This window comes from Podarcis tiliguerta, assembly GCF_965153285.1.
Source record: "Podarcis tiliguerta genome assembly, chromosome: 11".
In the NCBI taxonomy this organism is placed as follows: Eukaryota; Metazoa; Chordata; class Lepidosauria; order Squamata; family Lacertidae; genus Podarcis; species Podarcis tiliguerta.
The window spans coordinates 50,557,452-50,571,228 of record NC_139544.1 but is presented as its reverse complement, the minus strand read 5'-3'; the positions used below and the strand labels follow the sequence as shown (position 1 = coordinate 50,571,228).

General features: G+C 41.9%; 1 protein-coding gene across 31 annotated transcripts in view; it reads right to left on the bottom strand.

The window, feature by feature from the left end:
• TCF4 (transcription factor 4) overlaps positions 1-13,777 on the bottom strand; it is a 341,723-nt gene that overhangs the window by 47,298 nt on the left and 280,648 nt on the right. For all 31 annotated transcript variants that reach the window (XR_014502784.1, XR_014502785.1, XR_014502786.1 and 28 more), the window contains 3 exons: positions 10,278-10,383; positions 8,091-8,224; positions 3,913-4,045 (listed from right to left, as the gene is read on the bottom strand). Coding sequence is in view for 27 of the 31 variants with exons in the window: in XM_083402861.1 (XP_083258987.1) it covers positions 3,913-4,045; positions 8,091-8,224; positions 10,278-10,383 (373 nt within the window). In the remaining 4 variants the exon portion in view is untranslated. The remainder of the gene's footprint in view (positions 1-3,912; positions 4,046-8,090; positions 8,225-10,277; positions 10,384-13,777) is intronic.

Genomic DNA, 13,777 nt, shown 5'->3' with positions numbered 1-13,777 from the left:
CTAAAATCAGTTCAAATCAGATTAATGGGCTCTGTGAGGATTGCCAAAGGAGGGGGTCAGGTTGTGCCCTGGCCAAAGGCCTGGTGGAACAGCTCCGTCTTGCAGGCCCTGCAGAAAGATGTCAAGTCCCACAGGGCCCTAGTCTCTTGTGACAGAGCATTCCAGCAGATCGGAGCCACAGATACGTACAAATAACCATCCAATTAAAATAAAGAATCATGGACCACTGGTGACAGGCAGGAATCAGAAGTAAACTTGATTAAGCATGCCAAGATGGAAGATAGCACCCAAATGGTTCAAGCAAACACCCCCTCCCCCACCTAGATATTACATGGTCCTCCCTTGAATTTTCAGGTTTCTGACATTATACCCTCACCAACTCTTTCATTTGTGTGGCTATATAAAGCAAACCATGAAGACAGTATCCTATCCTACTGCACTCTACGAAGTAAATCTCCTTCTGCCTTCCAGATTTATGGGCAATTACAATGACACTGGGGCAACTGATAAACACTGAGCCCTTATTATTTATTGTATAATCCTACATTTTATTTTAGAATATTTAGTACTGTAACAGTGCAATCCTAATCATGTACAGTGGTACCTTGGTTTACAAGCATAATCCGTTCCGGAGGTCCGGTTATAAACCAAAACAGGTTGTAACCCAAGGCGTGCTTTTGCCAATGGGGCCTCCAAAAAAGGGGGGGTTGTAATCCCAAAAAAGGGACATGCACTTCCGGGTTTGACATGGTTGTAATCCAAAATGGTTGCAAACCAAGGTACAACTGTATTCTCAAGTGCAAATCCTACTAAGATCAATGGTTCTTATGAAGTTTACAGCATAAATAACTTTATATTAAACTGTATGTTAAATAACTTTAAACCTATTTGGCTATCTATAGTTCAAGGTACCTTATCATAAAGTTTCTGGCTATGGTCTTGGAAGCAAAATAGCCAAGCCAGATGCTATTCTGAAAAGCTCCTCCCACCCATCTTTCCATGCGAATGTAACCATAGTGGGAATGACTCCCTGCAATCTTAGTCCTGATTGGGAACTGGGATGCTGACGTCTGCTGACGTAGAAATGTCAAGGATCGGGACCACAAAGCAATGACATATTATGTAGTTGAACGTAATTGGGAAGGGACTCAGTCATTCTCCATGAGGATATAACTGTAAGGGATGATATAGTGATTAATCCTGCACATTTCTGGCATAGTATCTAAAGGATTGTCCCTTTCCTGTCCCCCCAACCCCATATATGTTTGTTTATGAAGCTGCCTGTTCTCTTATGGTCCTCTGGTGAGGCCTCTTGTGTGAAGGTTTGGTGGGAATGTGTTGTTAGGGCATTTTCTCTGTAACATCCATTCTGTTGCTTCCTTACTGCCAGTCTTCCATCACAGCCTGAGGATATGGCTTTTTAGTGAATTACTGAATAATTCGTCCCAGGCCTTTGGGAGGGGTTGAAGAGTGCAATGAACAATTAACTATAATCATTTATAACATGTTTCAGAATCTTTGTTTATTTCAATTCTGATTCTCAACAGGTGCATTTGAACTTGTTTTTTATTGTACAGTGGTACCTTGGTTTAAGAACAGCCCTGTTTAAGAACTATTCGGTTTATGAACTCCGCAAAACCAGAAGTAGTATCCTGGTTTGTGAACTTTACCTTGGTCTAAGAATGGAATCTGAACGGTGGAAGGGCACCAGCGGTGGGAGGCCTCATTAGGGAAAGTGCACCTTGGTTTAAGAACGGTTTCAGTTTAAGAACAGACTTCTGAAACAGATTAAGTTTGTAAACCGAGGTACCACTGTACTATGTTTTAATGATATTGATAATAAGGTATTACATTAGTAAGATATGAATAAAGAGGCTTGATTTTATTCAGTCCTAGCTCTTTTTAGATTTGCTAAGCTTTGAGTTTCATGGCAACCTTCCTATATTATAGATTTGTTCCCACCTGATGGCATTTAATGCCTTCTTAATGGTTGCTTTTATGGTTCACCTGAGCCACTTTGGGCACCTCCATTTTGAGGGAGAAGGCCCAACTAATTTTTGGAAGAGCTCTGGCATAAATCTTTTTAGGATGTAAATATCTGGTATATGCCAGTACTATGTATAAGTAAGTACAGTGGTACCTTGGTTTTCAAATGTAATCCATTCCCGAAGACCATTCGGCTTCTGAAACATTTGAAAACCAAGGTTCAAAGGGATAATTTCAATTTCAGTGGAGAAAATTGAAAAACACGTAGTGGAAGCCATTTGACTTCTGAGACTCATTTGAAAACGGAAGCATTTACCTGCAGGTTTTCGGCGTTTGAAAACCTAAATGTTCAGCTTCCGAGATGCTCAAAAACCGAGGTACCACTTTACTTGATATGTTCCTTGCTGAAATACCAGAAGCCCCTTAAGTATTGACATTCCACCAGCTTTTGAAGGAACACTTGGTTTAGGCATTGAAACTGTTTCTTAACCATTTTAATTATGATGCTTTTCAACCAGTTTGTTTTATTAGATACTTTGATTGTGGGTGTCTTTAATGCATTGATGGAATTATTTGTGTACTTGAATTAGGAATGGATTTTATAATTGATCTTATACCTGTAAACAGCTTGGAAGCCATTTGGCATATGATGGGTAGACTATATAAATTTAATACTACTAAAGCCAGGATTATGTAAAAACCAACCCAAACATCTCACTATGAAATCTGGTCTCAGATTGCAACCTTCTCAGGCAGAGTAAACAATGTTGATGCAACCTAAAAGTGACTCTGATTAAGAGTATAATAAGATCTCTGCTGGACCAGACCAAGGCCTGCCCAGTCCAATATTCTGTTCTCATGGTTTAGTTGAGCCAAATAATTATTTTTTTGATAAAGCAGTTACTGTGAGTTAACAAGCAAAACTCTTACAACCCGGCATCAACTTACTGGATGGAACACAAATCTCTGAGTTGCACAAAAGTTATGGTTATAAGACTTAAGAAAGAGAACGGAAACTTGGGTCAATTTGATATTTTCACTCTTCCTAAGATAAGAAGTACTGACACAGCAGGATAAAAATTCATGTCCCTCCTGTGCCATATGACAGTTTATCACCCCACTGCACTGGAAGCTTAACACGCTTGTAAAAAAAAAAAAATATCAAGTGCAGTATTATGTGACTGTTCTAATAATAAAATCACAGTAAAACCAAGGCCTCAAGGGAAAGCACACATAATGTTTCCACTAAAAAAGCCACATACTGCCATGCGTCATGTCATTCAAACATGTCATTTAAAGTGAGAGTAGAAAGCAGGATTAATATATGAATGAGGGAGATATTCTGGAGTAATCTTTAGCATATGCTGCATTAAATCTCTTCTGGTAAGTGGCTGACTGAATGCCACATAGCTTTGAACCTTTGAAAACACATGGGTAATGCTCTGCACAGACTTAAGCATCGTTTTCAGTTAATATCCTCACATGATCCACTCAGGAAACTGGAACTGTTGTGTTCACAGCTCTTTAGGACATCAGCTGTTGATACCCATGGTCTGTGAAAGTTTCTCTCGTCCAGAGAGAAAACTCATTGTGCATGTAATTTTTTAAGGCATATCCGTAACTTGAATAAAGCAATACACTTTTTTGGGAGGGAAGGGGAAATAATGGGGAAATAATAAGGCAAGTGGCTTGTAGTATGTAGAGATGAAATTCTAGTTCCAAAGAACTTGACAAGAGGTGAGCCTGTGCAGCAAGGACTTTAACCACCCACACCGTTTTAGTCATAATATATTCGAAAAGCATAGAGAAGCAATCCTTTCTGATGACACAACTGATGAAACATTGCCCCTTCCCTCTTGCAGAATCTTGTGGGAATCAAAGAGAAGCTTGACATTCCTCAAGCATGAAAACAGCTTGTCAACTCACCCATTATGCTATCTGTCCCATTTGCGGGTGGTGTGCAGGAAGAAGCACTGTAATGGGTTGTGCCACTGCGATGGAAAGTGGACATTGGAGGAAGACTGGAATTGATGTCTGCTGAGGAGTGTGATGGGTAGCTCTGTGGTAGAAAGCATAACGAGAGAACATTTCAGTCAGTGGAAGAGCACGTTAACAGCTGGACCTCTGCATTTGGATCACTTCAACTTTCTTTAAAACGTGTGGGACACAGCTTTCTGAGCAGATATATATTCATTAAGATATATGATATAATACTGCACACATATCTCACAGCAGGGCATGCTGCAGATGAAAGGACATGGGGCTCTGCAGGCTGCCTGTGTGAGCCTAGTCTCCTTTAGACATGCCCCAACCTCCCTCTTCCTATGCGGTTCAATTAAATAATTATTACATATATCAGATTTTATTGGGGTTTCACCATTTCAGACTCACTTGCAATGGTAAGCACAAATGCACACACCTACTTCACCATGAAATTTCTGGCGATGAGCCTGGAAAGACTGCTGGTGGAAGACACTATGGAAAGAACCAAAAGTCCTACAGAGCACTAGTTCAGCCTTCTGTAGGGAGTTCACCAGAAAGCCATTCCTATGCCATTGTTTGATATCAAGTTCTCAGATCTGGTGCTCTCCATCAGTGTGGGACACCGGACATTAGAGGTCGCTAGGTGAATCCCACCATAGACGTACCCTCCTGTATGCAGAGGACTAGAACATATAAATATATGGGCTTTTGTAGCCTCACATCCCAGAGACTACTCTTATCCCATATACAACAGATGGGCAGCATAAACAATAGAAATGTTTGTCATGTTCCATTTTGAAGACATGAGATGTTTACAAATATTTATTTCTATTCCGCTCTATCCCAAGGTGGTTGCATGCTCAAAGCCGCAATATAAAAATAAACTCTAAGAGACATCAACAAAGATATACGCCCATGACTTGCAACAAATTTTAATGATGTGTGATCCAGCTAAACTCAAACCTATTTGTCAAAGCACTTTCAAGTCCTGTTGAATTTGGTGGATGAGAATTTGCATGCACCTAACTCTTGTGCAGTGCAGTGCGATCCAATCCAATCCATGTTTACTTGGGAGCAAGATCCACTATGCTCAGTAGAGTTTGTTGCCTCGTCAATGCGTCTGGGATTTCAGCCCCAGTGAACCAGTGGGCTATAAAAGGGGGTTAAACTTCAGCTGCATCATGTCCACAATTTGCAAGGATGATTTAGCATTGTGTTAGGGCAGCCTTCCCCAACCTAGTGCCTTCCAGATGTTTTGGATTACAGCTCCCAGTGCTAGCCTGGGGCTGATGGTAGTTGTAGTCCAAAATATCTGAAGGGCACCAGCTTGGCTCTCTAGCTGGGTTAGAGTTGCTACACCGGTTTCCTGGTAGGAGGGTTACATGGTGTTAATGCACCAGCTGAGCCACTCTGCATCTCCTGTTAGTGCACCTGCACCATGCCTACCTCCCTGCCACCTCCCCTCTCAGTAAGGAACAGAGACCCAGCTTCCAAGGACCTAGTGCAATGGCTTCGCCCCATCCAGCAACCTGTTTCTGCCGACCACAGTTGAGGAATGTCAAAAAGAAGTTGTGTGCAAAACGTAGGTTGATTCCTATAGAGTGTTTTTCTTCTTTCTTCTCTTGCGTAGCTTAACACACTGGTCTTCAACTGGTGGGTCGTGGCCTGATCCAAGGTGAGTTGCAACAGGCACACTACCACCATGCAAATACATGGTAAAGGATTTAGAAATGGGTCCCCCAATGCATGTTTACAGGTTAAAAGTGAGTCCTGGGTTCTCAAAACGTTGATACAGTGGTACCTCTGGATGCGAATGGGATCCATTCCGGAGCCCCGTTTGCATCCTGAAGCGAACGCAACCCGCGTCTGCGCGGGCCACAATTCACCGCTTCCGTGTGTGACGTCATTTTGAGCATCTGCGCATGCGGCAAAACCCAGAAGTAATGTGCTCCATTACTTCCAGGTCACCATGGAGCGCAACCCGAAAATGCTCAACCCGAATCTACTTCAACCCGAGGTATGACTGTACCTGGCTTAACAGATTTATTAAGTTGTTATGCTGGAAATTGGAATATCTGCATGGATTTTCCAGGAAGATTCTGCCCCCTGGCTCCTTCTCCCACTCATGGATCTGCTCTGCTGTGACAGACCAGCTCCATCAGGCCTTTTCTCTCTCAATTGTCACCTGGGAGCAGCCATACCATCAGGCTGCCTCAGTGGGGGAGATGGGAAGCAGGGCTCATTCCATCAGCTCTGCCAAAAGACCAGCTGTATCAGGTACTTCCTACCCCTGAATTGTGCCAGCTGTTCATTATAAGAAGAACTGTTTAAGTACAGGTGCCTGAGTTTGATTTTTTCGTCTTCCCTCCCTGTCCCTTCTCCCTTGTGTGTTGTTGTTTTAGATTGTAAGCCTGCAGGCAGGGACTGATTTGTTTTAATTGACTGCATGTAAGCCACTCTGGGATCCTGTTGACTGAAGAGTGGGGCACAAATGCTCCAGATGAATGAATGAATGATCTTTACTGTTAAAAGTAGTGTGCAAAAACACACACACCAGCTCAAACTGGCACCAGTTTCCAACAACACTCCTTCTCAGTATGCAATTATAAGCTCTTTTGCCTTGAAGTAAGTTAGATGGCTATGATAGCACAGAGAATGAAAGTTTATTTGTTCTATTTATAAACAGCCTCCCCCCCATGCTATTTATTACTTTTTTATCTACAAACGCTACTAATAGCGCCCTTTCCCTTTCAGGACCTACCAGGGCACCAAACTTCTTATTTCTTTTTAAAAATCCCCACTGGAAATAAAAATAAAATTAGCAAAGGAATGCACAGAACAGGCCTTTCCATTGCATGGGGATGTGCAGTAGTACATGGTGTGGTGGCGTCGTGTTCACCTGACCTCACAACAGCTGAGTCTCTGTTGCTTACCAGGAAGAAGATGGGGAGGGGTAGACGGCAGGGAAGCTGGCGCAGTGCAAATGCACCAGCAGAGCCAATCTGGCACTCCTGCTGGTACTTTTGCAATGCGCCAACCCCCTCACCGTCTTGCCCCTCTCCCTCCCAGGAAGCAACAGTGACTCAGCTGTTGGGAGGCCAGGTGAGCATCACCACCCTACCATGTGCTGAAATGAAACTCCCCCCCCCCAGCTTATGAAAAGTTTTCTTCCTACAATGAAAGTGGCTGTTTCATTTGCAGGGTGCTTCAGAAATTCTTCAGAACTCCTGTGAGTGTGATTTGAGCTTACCTTATCGTTGTAGGGTGGCTGAGGCTGGGGTTTATGTTTTTACTTTCCGTTATACCTTTCTCCAGTGTTTTGCAGCCTCCCTAGCTGCCCACACTTCCTGATCTGAAAAAGCCCTGTGGGAGGAGTTACCTCTTGCTGTCTTCTCCCTGGGCTTTAACTGAAGCATGGGAAGCTGGCAAGGCTGGCTACTGAGTGCCTAAGATTAGTGCACTTATTGATTTTATTTTTTAGGGAAGCCCTTCCTTTTACCTTTTCCCCAAAAATTAAAAAACCCCACACTATTTATAAGTAAAAAGAAAAGGAAAAAGGCTTAATTGTGTTAAAAATAATGTTCTTCTCCTTTCTGCACTTACAGGGAAACACACTTCAGGACATCATGGAGTTTTCAGGAAGTGTAGACAACTTGAAAGGCTACAGAATGATGACCACTTGCATGATAGTTTGTAGAACAGGGAAAAAAGACATTCTCAAACCCTCTCGCCCACCTCAGAAATAGCATGAGCACAACAAAAGCCCTGCATGTCTTCCATGAAAATGTTACCAACATTTTCTTTCCTTTCTAATTTTCAAATGAATGTTGTTGGTTGTTTTTTTTTAAAAAAAAGTAGTAGAAGATGCCATTTTCAGAACAGCACTCTCACACATGCACAAAGAATGATGCTCGTGCAACAGGGCTTTCCTCTGTTCCTCTCTGAAATGGCCCTCAATATTGGCAAGCGGAAGGGAGTTGGGAGACCAATGCCCCCCCCCAACAAACAAATCAGCATTTGGGGGGGAGGAGAGGATGGAGCATTCCATCTGACAAAATGAAATGTTTGCGAAGATGGAACATATGTTATAGCGTGATGTTGAAATCCACTCATAGGCTTACCAAGCGGTCATGAGGATGAAGACTGCAATAGCTACTGGACTGTGGAATATGAGAAGAATTGCCCAGCATTCCGCCATAACCAGGCTGATTCATCCCACTGGAGGAGCTCCACGGATCACTGCTGTGATGACCGTCTGTAAGACAGAAAAGAAAAATAGGCTTCTCTGAAGGCTTGGTTACCTAACATTCTGGTGTTGTGTTTCCAGTAAATGTTAAAATTAGCATTCTAATAAGGTCTGGTGCACACCTAATGCTCTGCTGCGTTGGTTAGCAGTTTACGTTAAAAGATAGCAATCGCAAATGGGAAGAGCTATGTATCACCCCTTTGCTTCCCAAGGGCTACACTAATTTTATATAAGTATGTGCTCATGATTAAAAAAAAAAGTTTGCTCCAGAGAAAAGCAAATGACATCTCTTGAATCACCACCAATTAGTCACAGGACTTTCCTATAGTTTGTTGTGCTATCTTTATCTAAATCCTAAATACCTACGACCTATATTGTTACACATTTTTGCTAGGGTAAAAGAGGAGCTTAAAATAGGGTGTTATTAAAATTTCTATGTGACCCTTCCTCCCAAAGGAGTCACACAACATCATAAATACCATCCACACTATAATTAAAGCATCTAAAATTACATATCTAAACAATATAAAAACATGTAAAAAATGGAATTCCTCCATATTCAGGCACTATTCACATGGTGAACTGGAGCGTTTCCATAACATTTATTCAATAAAGTGAATATTGTACATGTTTCATTTTTTTAATTTATAAAAAAAGCCAGACAAAAGTTAACATACGAATGAGCAGAGGACATATTTTGACCACCTTTACCAATCTTTGGATGGAAGTATAACAGAAGAGCCCTGGAGGCGGGGCCTTTTCTGTGGAGGCATCACACCTTTGGAATGCCCTCTCTGGGAAAATATTGCAGGCTCTTTCTGCTTGTAGATGGGCCTGTGGAAAAAATGTATCCAGACAGGCATTTGATGGGCAATTCTAACTGCTTTTATGCAGCTGTAGGGAACAATCCTAAATCCTAATCCATGGTGCTAGAGATTAGGATTTAGAAGAGGTGGCCCTCTGCCAGCAGAAGTGCTACTGCAGGTGCCTCTGCTGTGGCCACTGGAGGTGGGAGCTGTCATGAAGTTGGAATCCTGCCACTGGTGGTCAGTGTAAGGCTCTGAAAGTGGAAGTATCACGGGGGGGGGGGGCGTGCGGAGAGAAGCAGGGCTAGCGATGGATCTGTTGGAGCTGGCACATTAAAAATCCACCTCCACCTTCTGCCCTGATTGGCAGGTGCTAGTTCCAATTGTCACTGAGGCTGAGTTTGGATTGCTCCATCCATCTTTGGAAACTGCTGTCTCTTAACGCTTACGTTTCTAATGCGTGTGCATTCTTTTATTTGCGCATTTGGGCAATAATACCATTCTGGTTTTGCAGTTATTATAGATGTTAATCCCACTGCTGGGCGAGTAAGGATTTTCTTGCTTTATAACTGATTATTGTGGATAAACACTTTTAGTGTGCAGTATTGTTTTAATGGATATGTTCACTACGTATATTTCGTTCTTGCATTTTACTTTGGTTATGGGAAGTGACAAACTAAACAACAATAATATTTTGCATTGTTTATATGGTTGTTTAGGTTATTGCATGCCAGTGTGAATAAAAAGGTAGGGCTGAAATGAATGAAAATGTATACATGCCTAGCATGTTGTCCTGTCGTCTCTCAAAGCAACAGGGGAGGCTGAATAACTTTGTAGAAACATAACAAAGGGAGCAAATAGGCAAGCTATTCAGCTTTATTAATTTCTAAAATGTGCATGAAGTTTAATGCTTTAATTTTAGGACATAAGCCTAACTGTTCAAGTTTGCCTTAGTGTACATGACATTTAAACCTCAAAACTGAGGAATATCAAAGGCATGAGAGACCTGCAGTATTCAAAAGGAGAACCAGGACTTTCAACAATATTTCAGGGCTAAGTTGTTTAGGATTTTAAACAGTAATGTGATCACCTTGAATTGGGCTTGGAAACGAATTGGTAACCAACACTGCTCATACAGTGGCCATATGAGTTCGAAAGGGAACCCCACCCAGTAAGCTGACTGCTGTTTTTGACCCATTTCCTACTGGTTCTCAAAATGCATGCACAGCAAGATCCCGTCAACAGCACCACCTTACCTTGCATGAAGAAGGAACTAGGAAAAGTGCTGGCTGCTGGTTTTGAGGATGGATAGCCTGGTGAATCCCGATTGTAGTCGGCAGTGCTTGCAGAAGGGGCATAAACCTACGGTGGAAAGAGAGGAGAAAAGAATTGCCTTTAGTATTCCACCAAGAATGACTGCACTTGAAACAAGGGGGTTAAAAATGGGATTTTTATCCCTATTCTTTATTCAGCACAATCCACTTCATAACGTTAGTCTCCGTGCTTCATTTAAAACTGAAATAGAAAAAAAACACCATAGCTATTTGTAATAGAGAATGTTTTAGGCCTGGTTCACACTAAGGTGGCAAACTAGAGTTTGGGCTGTACAGGTGGGATCTCACATTGCTGAAAAATTAACATGCTGGAGAAAAGGTTAGGTTAGGTTAGGTTACCCTTCTCCCTGATACCTGGTTTGCTCTATGGAGATTTCATACTATCAGGGGAGCATTCAATCGTGTGAGCTGTCAGAACAGTACAACCCAGGCATGGGTTGGATATAAAGATGCCTTGCATTACACTTAAGGATTTCAACTTGTTCAAGGTGTGCCCTCAAATCTATCTTGATTGCTTCCCCATCCCTGGAGATCTCTATGCTCTGCCCCATCCTATTCCGCTAAGCATGCATTATGCAGACGGGAGCTCAGTTGGTTAGAGCCTGGTGCTGATAGTGCCAAGCTCGCAGGTTCGATCCCTGTACTGCACAACTGTATATTCCTACAATGCAGGGGGTTGGACTAGATCAGGCACCCCCAACCTTCAGCCCTCCAGATGTTTTGGACTACAATTCCCATCATCCCTGACCACTGGTCCTGTTAGCTAGGGATCATGGGAGTTGTAGGCCAAAACATCTGGATGCCTGGACCAGATGTTCCTTGAGTTTCCTTCCAACTCTACAATTCCATGATTTTATGGGAGGAAGAGTCTCCATCTCATGAGCGGAGCTCTTAGCACTTGCGCTTCAACCAAATCACATATTTATCATCTGAGAGAGAATGAAGCCCCTGACTGGCATGGCTGACCCCCCATAGGGCATTTGTTAAGGGCAGCTTCTTAACTTTCTTACAAAACTCAGAGGAAAAATATGAGTGGGAGTTGCGGGAGCCACAAAATAGAAACAGAAATCTGGTGGGTGGGTGTTTCAGCATATGCAGATGTGCAGGCAGGCTGTACTCCAGAGTGCGGGGTACACTCAGTGGCATTATTAAAGTCTCTGAAGTGGGGTAAACATAGAAAAGAAACCCACTGCTGAAATGAGTGATATCTGCCACGTCTGCCTGGCTGCAAGCTCTCTGCCCAACATATGCACGGTGGAACTGTGATATCATGGAGTTTAACATAATTTAACAAAACCATTGAAAGTGCTATATTGTGTGGAAATATGCAGATTTCATACATTAGAAGAGGAACAATGGGAGAAGTTAGGAAATCAGCCCTTTGTTCCCATGACTGAAAAATGAAATTGAGAAAGCAGTACCAAGCATATCCTGGGATGCTAAACTCCTATGATCTTTGGTCTTTGCTGAGAAACTTAAAAGAACCATTAAAAATTGGGATAGGCACAAGACCACCAAGACAGCATGCGTGCACTTTAGGGGAAAAACCCTGCTTTTTAGTACTTAGCGCATTTGCCTGCTCAATAAACTTAGCAAGTATGCCAAAAACCTAATTTACTTAACATTTGCTTACTAATACAACAAAGGTTTTTCTAGCCATCTCTTCACAACGAATAAAAACAATCTTATTCATTTTCTTGCTTTGATTTGATTTAAGCAGAAATCATTTTTTTAAATTTTATTAAATGCCCAGACTTTGTTGCCATTATTTTTTTTTTTTAAATGCAGTTTAATGGACAGCATTTTTATTTTTGCATTTTATTCGACCTTAATATATGCAGATATCTGTATATTTAAAATATATATGTTCCTACTTTTTAAAGACCTCTCTACTCCAGATGGTCAGGAAGACCAAAACATCCCCATCATCTTGATGAAAATGGATACCTTCCTGCCTCCATTTTGAAGCAGGCAGCAGATCACAAAACTGGCAGGGAGCCTACTCTAACATTCACACGCCATGGCAAAAGGAACGAAATTTCACCAATACAATGCAACAGCAATCAGAAATGGTAGAGAAGGGGAGGGGGAGGTACCTTACAAAACATGGCAATTTCCCTCCAAGAACGAATGCCTGAAGCTAGAAGTCAAATCCTGACAATAACAGTGAAGATTAATGAATCGTTATTTTGCCGAAATCTAGTAAATAAAGAGCTGCACCTTAGTGTAAACTCTCTTACAGGGAGATTTTCCCAGCATGCAAGGTAATTTTCATAGGATATCATATGGCACAAGGAACTGCCATTACCTTGTGTGCTTTGTCGTAGAAAAATGCCTTATAAAAGTTATTTTTTTTAAAGTAAAAATATATATGATATATTATATGAAATAACTCTTTCATTCAGAAAGAGTAATCACATCAAGACCAGGGGTAGTTGGTGTCGGCTGACAGAAGTTGGTGATGTCATTTTTAATGTTTTATCCATTATGTTTTGTTAATTATTTATTAAGCAATTTTATTATGTACATGAGCCCAGAGGCCAATTCAGCTTTTTTTTTAGAACTAGAAATGCTACTATTATAATTACTATTTATGGATGCAATAGCATATGGTGAGTGGAGGACAGCCCTAGTGCCAACGAAATTCCCTGAACTGAACCCAGATCCCCTGGATGCAGTTTAAAATCACACCAAACATTTTTATTTGGGATTAGCTGGACAGCCAAGGCTTGCTGCAAATACAAGTTTGATTTTTTTGCTTTCCTCCAGTAGGATGGCGTTTGCAATCCTGCACACACTTACCTGGCAGTAAACCCTATTACACCTAGTGGCACCTTAGCCCTGGTTGCGTGTTCTAGTCCTTGTAAAATTAGGATTGCAAAAAAGGAGAGTGGGAATGCCTGTGCTAGCTTCACAGTTCCCATCACCCTCCAGATGTTTTGAGGCAAATAAATGCAGTGGCCTATTTGCAGTAGCATGGGCTTCCCTTGGGAGAAGGCTTGTCCTAATCTGTATTAGGAAGCTCGCATGAACAGAAAGATTGCTTGTTTCAGAAGTTATCCAGGGACAGGAAGAGCTAGCATACTCTCCCTCATCGAGTGATGGATTAAAACACCTGAATAGAGTTGCAGTTTTGCATAGATATGCATCCATCTAATCTACAGATGGATCTAGGGAACCACAATGCTGAGCTAGGTCAACCAGATTCTCTGGATTTTCAAATTATGTCAATCAAGGATATGGAAGTGGCTCATTTGGAAAAGATACTCTCCCATCTGTTTTTCTGGAGGGGACGGTTGCTCTCTCTCTCTCTCTCGTTGATGTGCTTGCTTTATTATGTGATGGGGAATATGAAGCAGGAGAACAATTAAGCATTAGTCATGGTTTAGCGTGCTAAACCATGGTTTAGCGCAGGCATAGGC